Source organism: Bombus pascuorum, chromosome 2 (assembly GCF_905332965.1).
Source record: "Bombus pascuorum chromosome 2, iyBomPasc1.1, whole genome shotgun sequence".
NCBI classification, from domain to species: domain Eukaryota; kingdom Metazoa; phylum Arthropoda; class Insecta; order Hymenoptera; family Apidae; genus Bombus; species Bombus pascuorum.
This window is the reverse complement of record NC_083489.1, coordinates 7,338,327-7,353,834: the sequence shown is the minus strand read 5'-3', so window position 1 is coordinate 7,353,834 and position 15,508 is coordinate 7,338,327. Positions and strand designations below refer to the sequence as shown.

The 15,508-nt window shown below is 29.8% G+C and overlaps 2 protein-coding genes across 6 annotated transcripts; both read right to left on the bottom strand.

Annotated features, from left to right (window-relative positions):
• Window positions 1-4,710: 4,710 nt before the first annotated feature.
• LOC132904533 (transcriptional repressor CTCF-like) lies at window positions 4,711-10,882 on the bottom strand. 4 transcript variants are annotated; one of them, XM_060955126.1, is made up of 13 exons: window positions 10,748-10,882; window positions 9,350-9,522; window positions 9,053-9,276; window positions 8,605-8,969; window positions 8,351-8,520; window positions 8,082-8,218; window positions 7,860-8,010; window positions 7,633-7,774; window positions 7,267-7,539; window positions 7,049-7,185; window positions 6,665-6,804; window positions 6,322-6,579; window positions 4,711-6,229 (listed from the first exon to the last, which is right to left on the bottom strand). In XM_060955126.1, the coding sequence occupies exons 2-13, from the start codon at window positions 9,477-9,479 to the stop codon at window positions 6,170-6,172; spliced, it is 2,187 nt and encodes a 728-aa protein (XP_060811109.1). In that variant the 5' UTR covers window positions 9,480-9,522; window positions 10,748-10,882; the 3' UTR covers window positions 4,711-6,169. The 4 variants fall into 4 exon arrangements, with proteins under 4 accessions (XP_060811109.1, XP_060811108.1, XP_060811110.1 ...); XM_060955125.1 differs by having other exon boundaries at window positions 10,608-10,749; XM_060955127.1 differs by having other exon boundaries at window positions 6,665-6,780; window positions 10,608-10,749.
• A 1,150-nt stretch (window positions 10,883-12,032) lies between these two features.
• On the bottom strand, window positions 12,033-14,984 carry LOC132904543 (motile sperm domain-containing protein 2-like). Of its 2 annotated transcripts, none has more exons than XM_060955153.1 (9): window positions 14,489-14,984; window positions 14,104-14,244; window positions 13,828-14,005; window positions 13,378-13,747; window positions 13,216-13,291; window positions 12,902-13,008; window positions 12,617-12,817; window positions 12,420-12,548; window positions 12,033-12,345 (listed from the first exon to the last, which is right to left on the bottom strand). In XM_060955153.1, the coding sequence occupies exons 2-9, from the start codon at window positions 14,147-14,149 to the stop codon at window positions 12,169-12,171; spliced, it is 1,284 nt and encodes a 427-aa protein (XP_060811136.1). In that variant the 5' UTR covers window positions 14,150-14,244; window positions 14,489-14,984; the 3' UTR covers window positions 12,033-12,168. The 2 variants fall into 2 exon arrangements, with proteins under 2 accessions (XP_060811136.1, XP_060811135.1); XM_060955152.1 differs by having other exon boundaries at window positions 14,520-14,983.
• Between the last annotated feature and the right edge of the window lie 524 nt (window positions 14,985-15,508).

Genomic DNA, 15,508 nt, shown 5'->3' with positions numbered 1-15,508 from the left:
AATCGAGATTTTAACGATGTCATACTTGCAAGTGAAAATATTTACACTTGATGAAAGAAAAAAATATCTGATGCCATATGAAAGTAGCTAAGAGAGAAGAGAAATTAAAAATCTTAGTAATGAGACCAACACCTATTTACTTATATAAAATATTGTTATTTTTTCCTAAATGGTTGGTAACACGTATTTTGATGAGCAAAATACATATACAATGATGACATCACCATTGCTTTCTTTGCATGTTGGATATTAAAAAATTATATATATACATATGTATGCTGTAATTAATCAAACATTTGTTAGATGCATTGTTAAAATTGCTTCAAACAATTGGCACATATCTTATTTTTACAAATTGAAATATTACAATTTTTGCATAATTTTAATGATGTAATGAAGGTCAAGCATAAGGTACAAAAAATATCGACTTTCAATCACTTTTGTAATATGTATTTACATTTTGCAGATGAACTCCATTTTTAAATGGAAACCTTCTTTTGTTTTATACATGTCGAATTCTCTCATCATTCTATTAAAAAAAAGTATTAGGATAATACGGTCGAAAATTGATTAGTTTAAAAGGTATTTTAGCTTTAATTTTGTAGAATATCATATGAAAATCAAGGGAAAATGAAACGCAGTACTTTTGTGTTTATGTTTTGTTTGTCTTACATATCATAAATTTCAAAAATTAAAGTTAGAATATCTTTTAAATTAGTTAGTTTTGGACGATATTACTCTAATACTATTTTTCGTAGAGACAACTAACAGCAAAATACATATGCACTTTTACATTTGCAAAAAGATATTATCATGAATATGTAGTTTGTCACTTTGAATTATTTATCTTTTTACTTTTTCATTTTTTCTTCATACTCGTCGTTTAAGAGAAACACGTCGAGAACTAATAGCGTGAACATGCTGCATACTTATTGTATATAAATACACTATTTGGTAAGTGTAAATTACCAACTTAAATAATAAATGTAATATTATAGTAATAGAATCCCATGATTCTTATAAAAAGTATATGATTAAACAATAAACTGTTTTCACAAAATAGTGCAATTTATTAACACATTTTATAAAATTATTGTGAATGAAATATTTATGTATGCTATATTATACGAATTTGATACCAAGAATTGCATCGTGTGTATAACATAAAAAATTTTTCCTATAATTGTTTTATTTAATCAGTTGAAAGTATTAATGAGCTATTTAAATAAAAGAATTAATATTAAATAATTTGTGATATTAAATTACAAATGACAAGGAAGGTAAATTACAATATCTTTGAGGCCAATGAAAAATTTTTAATTTTTTTCTTTTGCATTACAAATTTCTTATTATGTACATTCTTGTATATATACAGATATCATTCATATTCAACGACACAAAACTAGACTGACATCATTAATATTATCGCCTGTCTTTTCCCTAAATTTTTATAGAATATAATATTCATCCATAGAATGAATTGTAATGGTAAACATTTATATGCATTGCAACCTCGCTTTGTTTTGTCATTTCAGTAACAATAACTACATACCAACAATAACCAGTATCATTCAATGAAAATATTTTGCTATGTTCTATGTTTTTATATTAATATCTATTGAATAGCTGATTTAAAAATATTATACCAGCCACCATTCATAACATTGTACGACTTCACTAGTAAGGGTCTTGCCGACTTACAATTTTCTAAGGACAAATTCTATTGACAATGAAGTAAAATAGTATTTTTCACTATTATAATTATACAATAGTTTCATATTTCACTAAACCACAGAACTACTGTTTCTTCATAAATTATTACATACATCTAATGTACCAGTGACAAAAAATGTTCTTGTACTATGCGTATGGACCACACTGGCCCTGAAAATTGGCTCCATTCACAGAGCTATTCAGTCTTTAAATAATATTAAACAGTACTCATAGTATGTATGATGTTACTGCAAAACAGATAAAACATTTGACTATTACAAAGATCTCCGCACATTCATTTTTCTTATTACAAAATTGTCTGCAATATATCTATATTACCATTGGTTTCTCCTTTCTCCTCTTTCTAAAATATTACAACAAATTCATGTCATAATAAATCATGCCTGGAAATGGCAATTCATGAAGATGATAAAAAATCAAATTAATTTACCCCGTTAAAACTGAAACAAATTTCCATTTCTTTCTGCAATTTTGAATCGTTTTGAGTGTGTTGAGATGAAAATTTATCAGATGTTCGTAATTTTATTTCTTCTGCTTTATCTCCTTTTTCGCCTGTACCATTTAAAATCAAAATTTCTTGTTTCAAAGGATCTTGCATAACCAAATCTCCGTTTTCATTGGTTACAACGGTCATTTGCTAAACAAAGATGAAACAATTAGGATTATATTCATACATAAACATTATGAACTAATATTCTTTTAGCGTTTGTTAATCAGTTAAGCGGACCAAAAATCATATATAACATTATGCAAAAATGCACAAGCGTAATTGGTTTTGCGTTCCAGAATATCTGAAAACACACATGTATAGGAACATTCGAAATTGTACCAATCATTTAGTATATTAATAGAAAGAAAATGCACGAGGCATCATAAGCTATGCGAAATTAAAGAAAAATCAATATAGAAATTGAAGTAAATATAGTAAAGAAATTGAAGGTACGGAAGAGCAAATGGATAAAAGGAGTAGTCAACAGCGAATGAGGAGATTGACCACGTGTTAGAATCCTTGCAATTGTAATCGTAATCAAGCATCGGTGTTATATCATTGGAAAGTCAAACAGGATTGACAGGAGCAACAAACGCTGCCGCGGAATGCTATGTAATGCCATGGAGTGTGTAATGCGAACGAAAATGAACGAATTCGTAATGAGCATTCAGGGTTTCTAACCGTGGGCTTTTGTCAGACACTGGAGATTCCGAAGTTGCGCATTCTATCAGAAAGCTTTAAGACAATGTAGATGCTTTCGAATACAGGATACAGCGACAATGATTTCAGAAAATTATCACCGTCGGCGCTGTCACCAATGTAGAGAACGCAACAAAAGAAGTAATGTTCATTCTGCTATATGCTGCGTGCTGGAAATGGATTAGTGATAGATAGTGGAGCTTTTTGCATCCAGTTTGCATTCATTTGCCAAAAGTCTCCTCAAATACCGCTAAAAATCGTCTTTTTTCACATGGGATCGCATTTCCACGTTATGTTTAATTTGTTTACCATACAAAATCTCCAAATATTGACTTACTTCGTAAAGTCAAAGACGTTCGTGTGAGGGCGTTGTATACTACCCGGAAAACTATATGGCCGATAGAAGTACGAATGTTCAAATCGTTGAAGTCCCTTAAAATACTGCGCATTAGTAACTGCGCATTGACACGTTGGACAACTATCTCTTTAGGTAGACCCTATCTAGATCTTACCTTTTTCCTGTTTCGATGCATTCAGTTTACACTTACTAAAGTTTGAACATGCAATGGTTAAATTCAATTAACAATATGAAGCTATCGGCAAACGTAAATTGATAAACGGAAATATAAGTTCATTTCGTATACTTAAATACGGACCCAAAGGTGGTAAGAAGAGGGTAAAATTTGTTTTACATAATAATCGTATTTCTATATCCATTAAAGTTAATGATGTGAAATTCGACATATGAACTCATTAAAAATAAACGAACACGTGTTTGACCAGTTTTCAAAATTAGATACTTAAAGAGTATTAAACCGGAGGCTAATAAATATAATTCAAATACTGTGCTAGCGAAGCCGCGAGTGGACAGCTAGTACATTATATATATTATAATTATTTGGGTATTCGTTAGATATAATATTAAATTCTTTTGAATTCACAGTTGACACATATCTTGTTTTTACATATTGACATATTATCATTTAATTTTAATAAAACAATTGATTTTATATTTTTTTATATATTGTTTATTATAAAATGTTGATGATGTGATAAAAGTAGAGGAAGAGATGCAAAATTATTTTTACTTTTAATCACTTTTTTATTATAGCAGTGTAATCTCATATATTGCATGGAAATAAACAGATTGCAATGCAGAACATATAGATTTATTATTTGTAGGTAAATATACCTCGATAGGTATAAATTGGCAACTGTTATAATAAATATATTATAATAAAAAAATACTATGACTTGTTTTAAAAATATATGATTCAGTTATAGACTGTTTTCTTGAAGTATGTAGCTTGTTAGCTTATTAGTATATAGCTTGTTATTTATTTCATAAAATTATCGTGAATGAAATATTTATACATGCTATATTATATGAATGTGATACTATACAAATTTATCACGTGTATCTAACATAAAAAAGACTACAATTCTATTGTTAATCAGTTTAACATATTAGGTGAGTTATATAAATAAAATAACTAATTTGAAATAATATGTCTAAATTATAAATTACAAGGATGATATATCTTAAATAAATAGTATGTAGGTATATGTATGAAACATTATAAAAGTAATTCCAATTAGCCATATTTTTCTTATAATAATAATGCATTTACTTTCTGAATATATTAAATGTCATACATAAACGATCCAAAATATAACAATTGGATCCTGTAGTTCTATGTGTTGCTCGGAATAATGTGTGCGTTGAACAATTTAATTCCTAACAAATATCGAAATGATAATTCATTAACAGAAATAATATGCGCAAGTATTGTTGACGACTTAATGTTTATTATAAAGAAGATGCTACACCATTTTTTCTTTGGGATATTGTATGAAAGTGCTTCGGCTTGAATAGCACACAATTATCAATTGCTCAATTACAATTGTATAAAAAGTGTACAAGAGCGTAAAAAATTTTTACATTGTTTTTACAGCATTAATTATATTGATGATTTATATAGAATAACTTACGTGCAACAGTTTATGAAAAATTGCGTGTAAGATTACATTTACAAGAAATCGGCTACATAAGAGAAGTCTATGTGTAATCCATATAGATAGGAAATGGTTGTCACTGGATGCTGTGCAATCACAAAATTACGCAACAAGTTAAACTGTCACAAAACGACAAAATGTAAAAGGATTCAATGAATTAAAGGTTTCATCACTGTTTACAATCATATGTAATATTTTCTTACTAGCCTATTTGCATTTTGTTATAGTAGTTGCAATCAATATGGAAAAGAAGGTGCAGCCTAAACATTTAATGTTCTAAAGGAAACGTAATTAAAAAAGATGAATAAAAAATTATTATAATTATACTAATAATCATTACATTCCTCTTAATATCAAGTTACTTTCTGCCATTCATACCTTATCCTGTATCCACAAAAAATTTGACCTGATAGTTATGGTCATTAATATTATATATAGGTACTTATTTATAGAATAATCGTTTATTAATATTACGAAATACTTCTATACAATCACAAATGTAACATTTGTTAGGTCAATGAAAAATTTCTAACTTTTTATGCTGCATTACGAATTTCTTATTTATGTACATTCCTACATATATGCAGATATCATTCATATTAAATAACTTAAAACTCAATCATCACTATCAAATTTACTGCTTGTCTTTCTTCTAGTTATTTATAGAATATGATGTTTATCTATAAAATGAAATGTAATGGTAAGCATGTATATACATTGCAGCCTCGCATTATTCCGTAATTTTAATTCCATTAACCACATACCAACAATAATCAATCAATGGAAATGTACTGCTACATTCTACGTTCTTATATTAACATTTACTAAATGACTGATTTAAAAATATTAGGTCAACTAACATTAATAATATATCCTAATGTATTAATGACGATCTTGTTGACTTACGATTTTTTAAAGCAAATTTTACTGATAATAAAGTAAAATAATATTTTTACATTATTATAATTGTACATTCGCTTCATATTTCACTAAATCATAGAATTACTGTTTTTTCATAAATTATTACATACATCTAATGCACTAGTGGCAAACAATGTTCTTGTACCATGCGTATGGACCACGCTGGCCCCGAAAATTGGCTCCATTGGAGCTATTCACAAAGTCTTTAAATAATATTAAACAGTACTAGCAGTATGTACGGTGTTACTGCGAAACAAATAAAACATTTGACTATTACATGGATAGATTTTGTCGCATTCATTTTTCATATTACGAAATTGTTTGTAATATATTTATATTGCCATTGGCTCCTTCTTCTTCTTCCTCTTCCTAATATTCAATATTACAATAAATTCACGTTATAATAAATCATGCCCATAAATGGCAATTTATGAAGGTGGTAAAAGATTAAATTCACTTACCTCGTCAAAACCGAAACAGGTTTCCATCTCCTTCTGTAATTTTGGATCACTCTGTGTGTTCTGAGATGAAGATTTCATACGAGCTCCTGCTTCTATTTTTAATTCATCCATTTCTATTTCTTCTTCTTCTTCTTCTTCTTCTTCCTCTTCTTCTGCTTCATCTCCTTCTTCGCCTGTACCAGTTACAATCCCACTTTCTTGACTCAAAGGATCTTGCATCATCAAATCTCCGTCTTCACTGGCTACTACGGCCATTTGCTAAATGAAGGTGAAACAATCAGAATTATATTCATACATAAACATAATAAACTAATATTTTTTTAGCGTTTGTTATAATACACACTTGATCAGTTCCTTGATTATCAGCTAGCTGTATAACTTCCAATACAACATATTGTTGACCATCACTTCCTTCGACTGCCATCATATCCTCTTCATCTTCTTCTTCATCTTCATAACCTTTAAGTTTAGTAGCTAAATCACCTGTTATTATAACACAACACATGGATATTAGTCAATGACCTGAATACAGATCATTGAGTAAGTGTCCCTGTGGTTACAATATTTTATGGTTATTCATTCATTGTATATGTGTAGTAAAATTTCCTTCATTCATAAAATTTAAATATTGTTTTAGAAATATCAACTTTGCAACTCGTTCCTAATTATACACATATAAATGAACGAAGTTTCCTTGTTCTGCCTTGCAAGTTTGATGAAACTTTACCTGTCATGACCTCGACTCTCTGTCCATCTATAATTTGAATCTTTTTCTGTCTGCCCATCTTTAATGCTTGTTGCTTTTCTTGAAGAGATGACTCCGGATCATGAACAGCCATATGTCGAATAAGATTCCCTTTATGCCTGAAAAACAAAATACATAGGCATCCAACTATATTCTCCTCCATATCTTCACTTGATAAGTGTATCACAAATATTACATACCTAAACGGTCGTTCACATTCAGGGCATTGATGTGTCTTTTCTTGTGGCGGAGGGGGGACATAAGTAGGATTATGATATAAATTATAATGCCGTTTGAGAAGTTGTTTTTGTCTGAATGATTGAAAGCAATGATCACATTGATATGGTTTTTGATCAGTATGAATTAACATGTGGCTCTCGAGATGGCGCTCGGATATAGAAGCATATGGACACAAATCACATTTATAGCACTTTTCTCCTTCGTGAGTTTTACTATGCAATTTGTAGCTATATCTACAATGGTAAAATACATTATATGTTTTGTGTTTGCAACATATAATATTTTCACTTTTGTAGCTATTATACAGCCCAGTTTTTGCCACATACCTGTCTGGGAATGATTTTCCACAGCGTTTACATTTCAAAGGTTTATCAGAGGTGTGTAATTTTTGTACATGAATTCTGAGATCTGTTTTTCTTCCACACGTCGTTGGACATAATTCACACTGAAACACTGGTTTGTCACCAACTATAACACATATTATTATAACCATAAATGAAGGAAAATTACATAACAAATGTAACAACTTTTAACATGTAAAATATCAACATACCGTTATGTATCAATTTGTGAGCTTTTAAGCTGTTAGACTGAGTAAACCTTGCCTGACAAAAGTCACACTCGTATGGTTTTTCTCCTGTATGTATGCGCAAATGGCGTTTTAGCTTGAAAGTATCAGGACTTGCATATGTACAATGTGGACACTGTAATGTAAATATAATGATAATTTTATGGTCGTGAATAACGTTTTTTAAGGTATGAATATATAATATACCTGATATGGACGTTCGCCTGTATGACACCGAATATGACGTTTGAGTTTAGACAATTCAACAGATGCATAGTCACATTCATGACATTTATGTGGTTTTTCATGTGTGTGTCTATATCGAACATGTCTAACAAGTTCACCTATAAATTAATACTAATGATGATTACTATGTTTCTGCACTTCAATGCTACTTGTTTTTTTTAATAATACAAGATCAAATGCTTATCAAATGAAAAAAAAATATAAAGGGTCCATAAATATTTTGTATTCACCAGAGGTTGTGAATGCACTATCACAAAATTTACAGTGATGTGGCTTGGTCCCAGTATGTGTATTAACATGATTCTGAAGAGAAGCTAGTGTTTTAAATCCTCTTTCACAAACACTACATTTATGTGGCCTTTCCTCAGAATGTGATTTCATATGTCGTGACAACAGATATCTATATCATATGCAGATTAAAAAATTGTTTACAATCTAATCAAATTTTGATTATGGTATCATTTAAAACAAACTAAAAAATTACCGTTTTGGACTTGTGTAGTTACAGTAATTACACATATGAGCTTGAGTAACAGTTTGGGACTTTTTAGGTAAAATTTTTACAATCTTAGTTTTGTCATCTTCTACTTCTGATTCCACAGGTACTTCATTATCTTCATTATCTTCAAAGTCATAAACTGTAAGATCTTGTTCTCCTTCTCCTTCTTCACCTTCTGTTCCTTCTCGTGCTATTGGTTTGCTTTCCTTATCCTCAGCATCAGGTTGCTGAACTATTAGTACATAACTGACTTCACCAGGATTGGTATCAGATGGTACAATAGTAACTGTTTGATATGCATCTCCAGAATTGATTACAACCTCATTGTTTCCATTACTTGTTACCTGACCCTATGAAAAACAACATACTTTCATAGTAATGGTATACAGTATACATAGTATGGTATTCCACGAACAAAGATAGTTTCCCTTACATCTTCATCACCATCAACATTTTCTAATTCTTCAATTTCATGGTATTGTTCTTCTTGAGATGCTTCTCCATCATTATTTACATCTGCTTCTTCTACTTCTTGAATTTGAACCTGTGTCATGACAGGTGTTTCATCATTATTTGCTTGGTAGTAATATTGACCAGATTGGTCAACAAAGTAAGTTCCACCTTCTTCTCCACCAGACAGTCCTTCCACTTGTTGCACTATAAGCTACAGTTTTAATAGAAGCTTGTACCTTTTATGGTAAATATAGAAAATTCATTTGAAAATACTAACACTGTACATGTTGCAATTGTTCCCCTTGACCTCCTTCTATTTCTCTATTAAATGTTTCTAAGTATGTCTGTATCTCTGTTACAGATTCCTGCTCCTCTTCTAACTTAATTGTTGCTACGTTAGTTGTCATGGTCAAATCATTAATTCATAGAAGGCTACTTTCTGTCATTAATCTGAAAGGATAAAAGATGTATTTTTTACTGAATGTTTTGTAAATAAAAGTATCATTTTCAGATAGTTACCATATATTTTACTTTTCATGTCATAAAAACATATTGTAATTAGTTATGCATTTGTATATCTTTTTATAAATTTAATGGGGTTATTCTATTGCAAACAAAATCTTATATTGTATGCTAACTACACAATCATCACTTATAGACAACATAGTACTATATATGTACACATATGTACATACTATATCTAATTGTGAAGAAGATATTTAGTTACATATCTAATCACTCATTGCAATATGCAGTTCTGACATTAAAAAGATTCGAAGATTTACTTGAGTAAATATCCATGAATATATGGAATCATTTACATAGCTATGGAATTATTACAGAAACGACATAGAGTCGAAACATCATATACATAGAATATGACAATCGTTTCGTAAGAATGCGCAAGTGTAATCGGTTTTACTTTCGAGAGCATTCGAAAACACGTGCATGGATTCGGAAATTGCATCAATCACCACTGATATATCAGTGGGAATGCACGAGGCATCATGAGTGGTGTGAAATTAAGGGAGAATAAATATATCCTTGTAAAGAAATTGAAGGTACGGAAGGTACGGATGAACCAGAGGAGACAAGAGCGAATAATTAATAGGATTGACCATGTGTTGGAATCCTCGTAATCGAGCATCGGTGTTATATCATTGGAAAGTCAAACGGGATTGACAGAAGCGACGCACGCTGCCGCGGTACGCCATGTAACACGCGAAGCGGGTAATGCGAACGATGACGCCATGGGCAAAATGTGATTGCGCCGTGATGGGTGAAGGAGCGTGTGGAAATGGGTAGCGGGCCTCCAGGATTCCGTAACCGAGGACTTTTGTCAAACATCGGAGGCTCCGAAGTTGCGCATTCTGTCGGAAAGCTTTTAAGACAACGCGGGTGCTTTCGATTTCAGGACACAGGGGGCATTAACGACAAAAATTTCAGAAAATTATCACCGTCGGCGCTGTCATCAATATGGAGGACGCAACGGAAGGGAATACTGTTCGTTCTGCTACGTGTTGGATATAACTTACCAATCTCTTGCGTTCAGCTCGCGGCCGGCTGGCACAGATCTCTTTAAATACCTTCAAAAATCGTCTTTCTTCACACGGAATCGTGTTTTCACTTTGTGCTAAGTTTGCTTACGACTCGAAACCTCTAAATATTCGCTTACCTCGTAAAGTCGAGAAAGTTCGTGTGAGGGCGTTGTGTAAGACCCGGAGGATAATATGGCCGATCGAACTACGAATGTTCAAATGCTGCGCGTTGATAGCTGCGCACTGGCATGCATCACTCGTCATGTTTACACCGGATGACTGTCGTTTTTAGGTACTTCCGGGTAATAATTTTACCTATGTATTACCAATTAACTTTTTCCTTTTTTCATGTATTCGGTTTTCACTCACTAAAGCATGTTTATAAGCATACGGCGGTGAAACTACTTTAATAATACTTAGTTACTAGTAAATGTAGCATTGATAATGCTGAGATGTAAGTTCATGTGATATACTTAATGGTGAGGTGCATTCGACGAAATAAAAAAAGTCCACCGCCATGCGAAAAGAGCGGGAAAGCTAAGTTAAGGTGGGAGCAAGGATTAAAAACTTAGTGGGGAGACCAACACCCATTTACTTATGCGAAATATCACTTTTTCCTAAATGATTAATAACTAATGTATGTTGATGAAAAAATATATACAATGACGATACAATCACATGTTAAGTATTAAAAAACTATATACATATGTATGTGCAATTATTCGAACATTTTTTAGGTACAATATTAAGATTTTTTTTGTCAAGCATATACAAAAAATGTCTTGACTTTCAATCAGTTTTTTATTGTAACAGTTCTAATCTCATAAGTTTGCATTGAAGTAAACAGATATTACACATTAGTATACTATATGATATATATAAATTAGTGAATAAAATAACAAATATGATATTGAAATAAAAGAATACAATGATTTTTAGTAAAAGTATATAATTAAGTAAGAAACTGTTTTTTTTAAATATATAGTTTATTAATACATTTTATAAAATTATCATGAATGGAATATTTACATATGGTATATTATATGAATTTGATATTAACAGTTTTATCACGTATATGTAAAAGAAAGAACTTCCCATAATTGTTTTATTAACCAGTTAAAGATATTAGATAAGCTATGTAAATAAAAGGATTAGTTTGAAATAATTTGTATTATTAGATTATAAATTACAAGGAAGATAAATTGTACAAATAGTATGTAGAAATACGTGTAAAACGTTATAAAAATAATTCCAATTGTTATATTTTTTTCTTATAACAATAATATATTTACTTCCTAAATATATTAAATAGTATACATAAACGTCCCAAAATATAACAGCAACTGACTTCTTTTATGTTAATATTGGTAACATAAAACATGTTTTATACGTATCTTACATAATTCTTTTTTAACAAAAACAACGAAAAACAAATATAAGCTATGAATAGGAAAGATCGATGTAAAAATATTAGAGTTATAGCGTTAACATAAATATATAACAATTAAAATTTGTGTTATATGTATGTAAAAATCAAATAAATTTCTATCTGAACAACCTATATTCCATGCATGTCACAGACTTGTTGATCCATGGAATTTTTAATATCAACTTTTAAAATATAAATAACTACTATGGCCATTATAATTGTAACTATCATAGAAAAGAATAATAAATGCTTCAAGAAAGCGACATCATTGTACAACTTTGTATGACTATCTTTCAAATGTGCTATCTGTAAGTAACCAATTTATATATTAGTATACTGTTCATTAATATCATACTTTTAATCACATTATTTTGCCTTACTTTCCGGGAAAGTACATCTATTTGACCAGTTTCTGACAAGCCTGAGATGGAATGTAATTTAGATGTTTCATTACTTGTAATTCCACCATCACAACATCTTAATTTATGTTCCTCTGCTGGTTTCTCAGACTGAATAAAACATAAATTAACAATTACACATTAAACGTCTATATAATTAATATATATCGAAGTATTACCTTCCACAGAACTGCTAGTTCTTGGGCCGATGCATTCGGATCTTTTAATGGAAGGCACATAACTAAGAATTTATCGACATGAAAGAGACTGCGCATATTATGTTCTTGCTGTACAACAACTGAAATCGTGCGTTGTTCTTGAGGTAATAAAACTCCCGAACTTAACCGTACTTTGAACTTTCCCGGCGATGTTGTTTTTACCTACATATATAATAGAAAATATTTATGCTATGTTCCATATACATCATATCATAAATTTTATCATAGAAGAAAAACTCATCTTGCCTTATAAGATAAAGGTTTATCTAGAGTCACATTTTTAATTGTAATTGTTCCACTAATTTCATTTCCTACTTTATTAAATATAAATGCATCTGGTTCAATTGATAATACTGCAGAAGAATAAGTATTATTTGTCAGTATAAGAATCAAAGTAGAGCTTTTATCTTTGCAAATATTTTCAATATTTACAATAGATGTAAAAATGAATTCTTTCTGACAATAAAATTTCCATTTCACACAAAAATCAGAAGAAATTCTAAAGAATCATCTCTACATCTATGATTTAATAATGCTTATAAAAGTATAATTTTACTTACATTGTTCTTCATTTGATTGATCTCCAAAACTACTTATAGACTGTTCTGTTAATGGAGAACCTTCTGCAAAATGTACCTATAATTACATAAAGATAAAAAATTAATTCTCAAAGGAAGTTGTGAATTATTTGACATTTATTTTTCCACTAATTAATTATATACCTTCTTATTATCGAATTTTCCATTTATTGCAGCATCTATATTATTTTGTGCTTCTGGTACAAATTTGAAGGTATATTCGTTACTACCTCCCCAACATGTAAGTATATCATTAGGTTCTACCAATTCCTGTATGTTGCTTTTATGCACAAATTTAATTTTTGGAATTGCCTTAGGTGGCAACCACGACTTTATCATTTTAAATGCAGTGTTTAATATCCATGGCATTTCAAAAATAATGATATAATTCAAAAAATTGGGGTAATAATTTTTACAAAGATTGATCAGGTACTTGATAAATTCCATATCCATATTTAAAATACCAGTATCTGACATATCAAAGAAAAGTGAAATTTGATTGCCATTAGTTTGTCTAAAATATCATAGAGAAGATAACATTAATTCTGAAAACAAATTGATCTAAATAATTTATTACAGATTATTTAATCTTACCTTTCTAATCTTTCAAACCAATACACAACAAGCTTTTGCAATTGACTAAAGTCTTTACTGCCTTTAGTATGTAATTTACATTTAATAACAAACATTGTTTTACCATCTTTGTCTTTACCATGAATAAAGCACAATCCATTATTTAAATATTCTTTCATCACATTCTCTTCTGTAATCTCTGTAATTAGATAATATTGTAATAGTTTCATTAAAAATTATATAATTTATACATAGCAACTAAAAAAAACTGCACACATAAATGTATATTATCCATACCATTTGTGCCAAATTTACTCCTCCAGCTGCAAGTCTCCCATAACATATTAAGTGAGTCTTGTATATTGTTTTCATTGTGCTCTAAAAATCTTTTTAACCAATTATTATTGTTTACATTAGCAATATCTACAGGGTGAAATTCTGAAATTGGATTCAATTAAATGATTAATTGAATCATAAATATTTTTATGTGTTGTACATTTTATCAATTAAATACATAATAATAAATGGAACAAAGGCTTCATAAATTATTCATAAAAATGATTCTCATTCTTTCATCGAATACATATTGAAAACATTGCTTTGGAATATGACACTAAGCTTAAATTTTACCCTATGAGTCAATCAGGTTTTTTCAAAATACCATTGGAAAGGAAAAGTACACCTTTTTACGATATGAAAATAAATATACACACTAGGATCTGGTGGTCCCTCGTCAGCCAACTTTTTAAAAAATTTTTCACGGAGTTCCGTAATTAATTCTGTTCGTACTTCCATCTTTGGTTAACCTGCTAATGACTGTGACACTAACACTTTAACCGGCAGTGAACTACTAATACGATAACCAGACACGATAATTGTTTATCCGGATCCGGACATCAGATCTGCGCGCAGAGACACGCGCATACTGTTCGGAATCTTTGGACTTTACACTGAATTAATTGAAATCATACATTCTTTCTTCTATAATTATGTATGGAACACACTTTTTCTTAAACATATACTGACGTAAGAGAACTCGATATAAAGTTCTAATTTTTTTACGGAAGTGCCACAAAGTCTGACTTGTAAAATATGATCTATGAATAATTTCCTTGTAGACTATTACGTATTGGTTTGCTGTCAGTACGTATATTTATTTAAGCTTGATTTCCATATGCCCACGTCTAATATGTACTACAGAGAAATACACGAGTCATTCGTTAATGAAAATAAATAAAATTCAGTGATACATTAAAATATTAAATGTTACTGTACCACAAGAAAATTTTAAATATTGTAAAATTTATGTTTTATGTATAAGTTTAAAATATGTTTTTTTAAAATTATAATCGTTTTAACATCATTGGCAATTGATTTTTAATTACTATATTATTTGTATATATTTAGGTTTATTACTTTTTAAATTTGCTTAGGTCTATGAAAATGAATAGAAAAAAATTTTGAATATAAAACTATTTTTGTTGCGCTTATAATTTTACAATAGTCTGTTAATATACACAATAATATTTTGGACTAAAGATTCTAATAATTAAATTATTAAAGTTACAAACAATAGTTAAAGATAGTAACTTCATAAAATACAGACGCTTTTGAAGAGAAAAAGTAATGAGCTCTATTAATTAATTAAATAGTAGAATTTCTTATGTATAAAATATTTATCCTTAATTTTCGAAATACTAAT

Bases quoted from the DNA above. Each gene is read 5' to 3' on its own strand.
- LOC132904533 (XM_060955126.1), bottom strand. From the start codon at position 9,479: ATGACAACTAACGTAGCAACAATTAAGTTAGAAGAGGAGCAGGAATCT. The intron at 7,186-7,266 runs GTATGTAATATT...TTTGTTTTTCAG, and splicing joins GAATGTGAACGACCGTTTAG to GCATAAAGGGAATCTTATTC. The intron at 6,230-6,321 runs GTAAGTGAATTT...ATTGAATATTAG, and splicing joins CCTGTTTCGGTTTTGACGAG to GAAGAGGAAGAAGAAGAAGG.
- LOC132904543 (XM_060955152.1), bottom strand. From the start codon at position 14,601: ATGGAAGTACGAACAGAATTAATTACGGAACTCCGTGAAAAATTTTTT. The intron at 13,748-13,827 runs GTAAGATTAAAT...ATGATATTTTAG, and splicing joins TGGTTTGAAAGATTAGAAAG to ACAAACTAATGGCAATCAAA. The intron at 12,346-12,419 runs GTAAGGCAAAAT...GGTTACTTACAG, and splicing joins TAGATGTACTTTCCCGGAAA to ATAGCACATTTGAAAGATAG.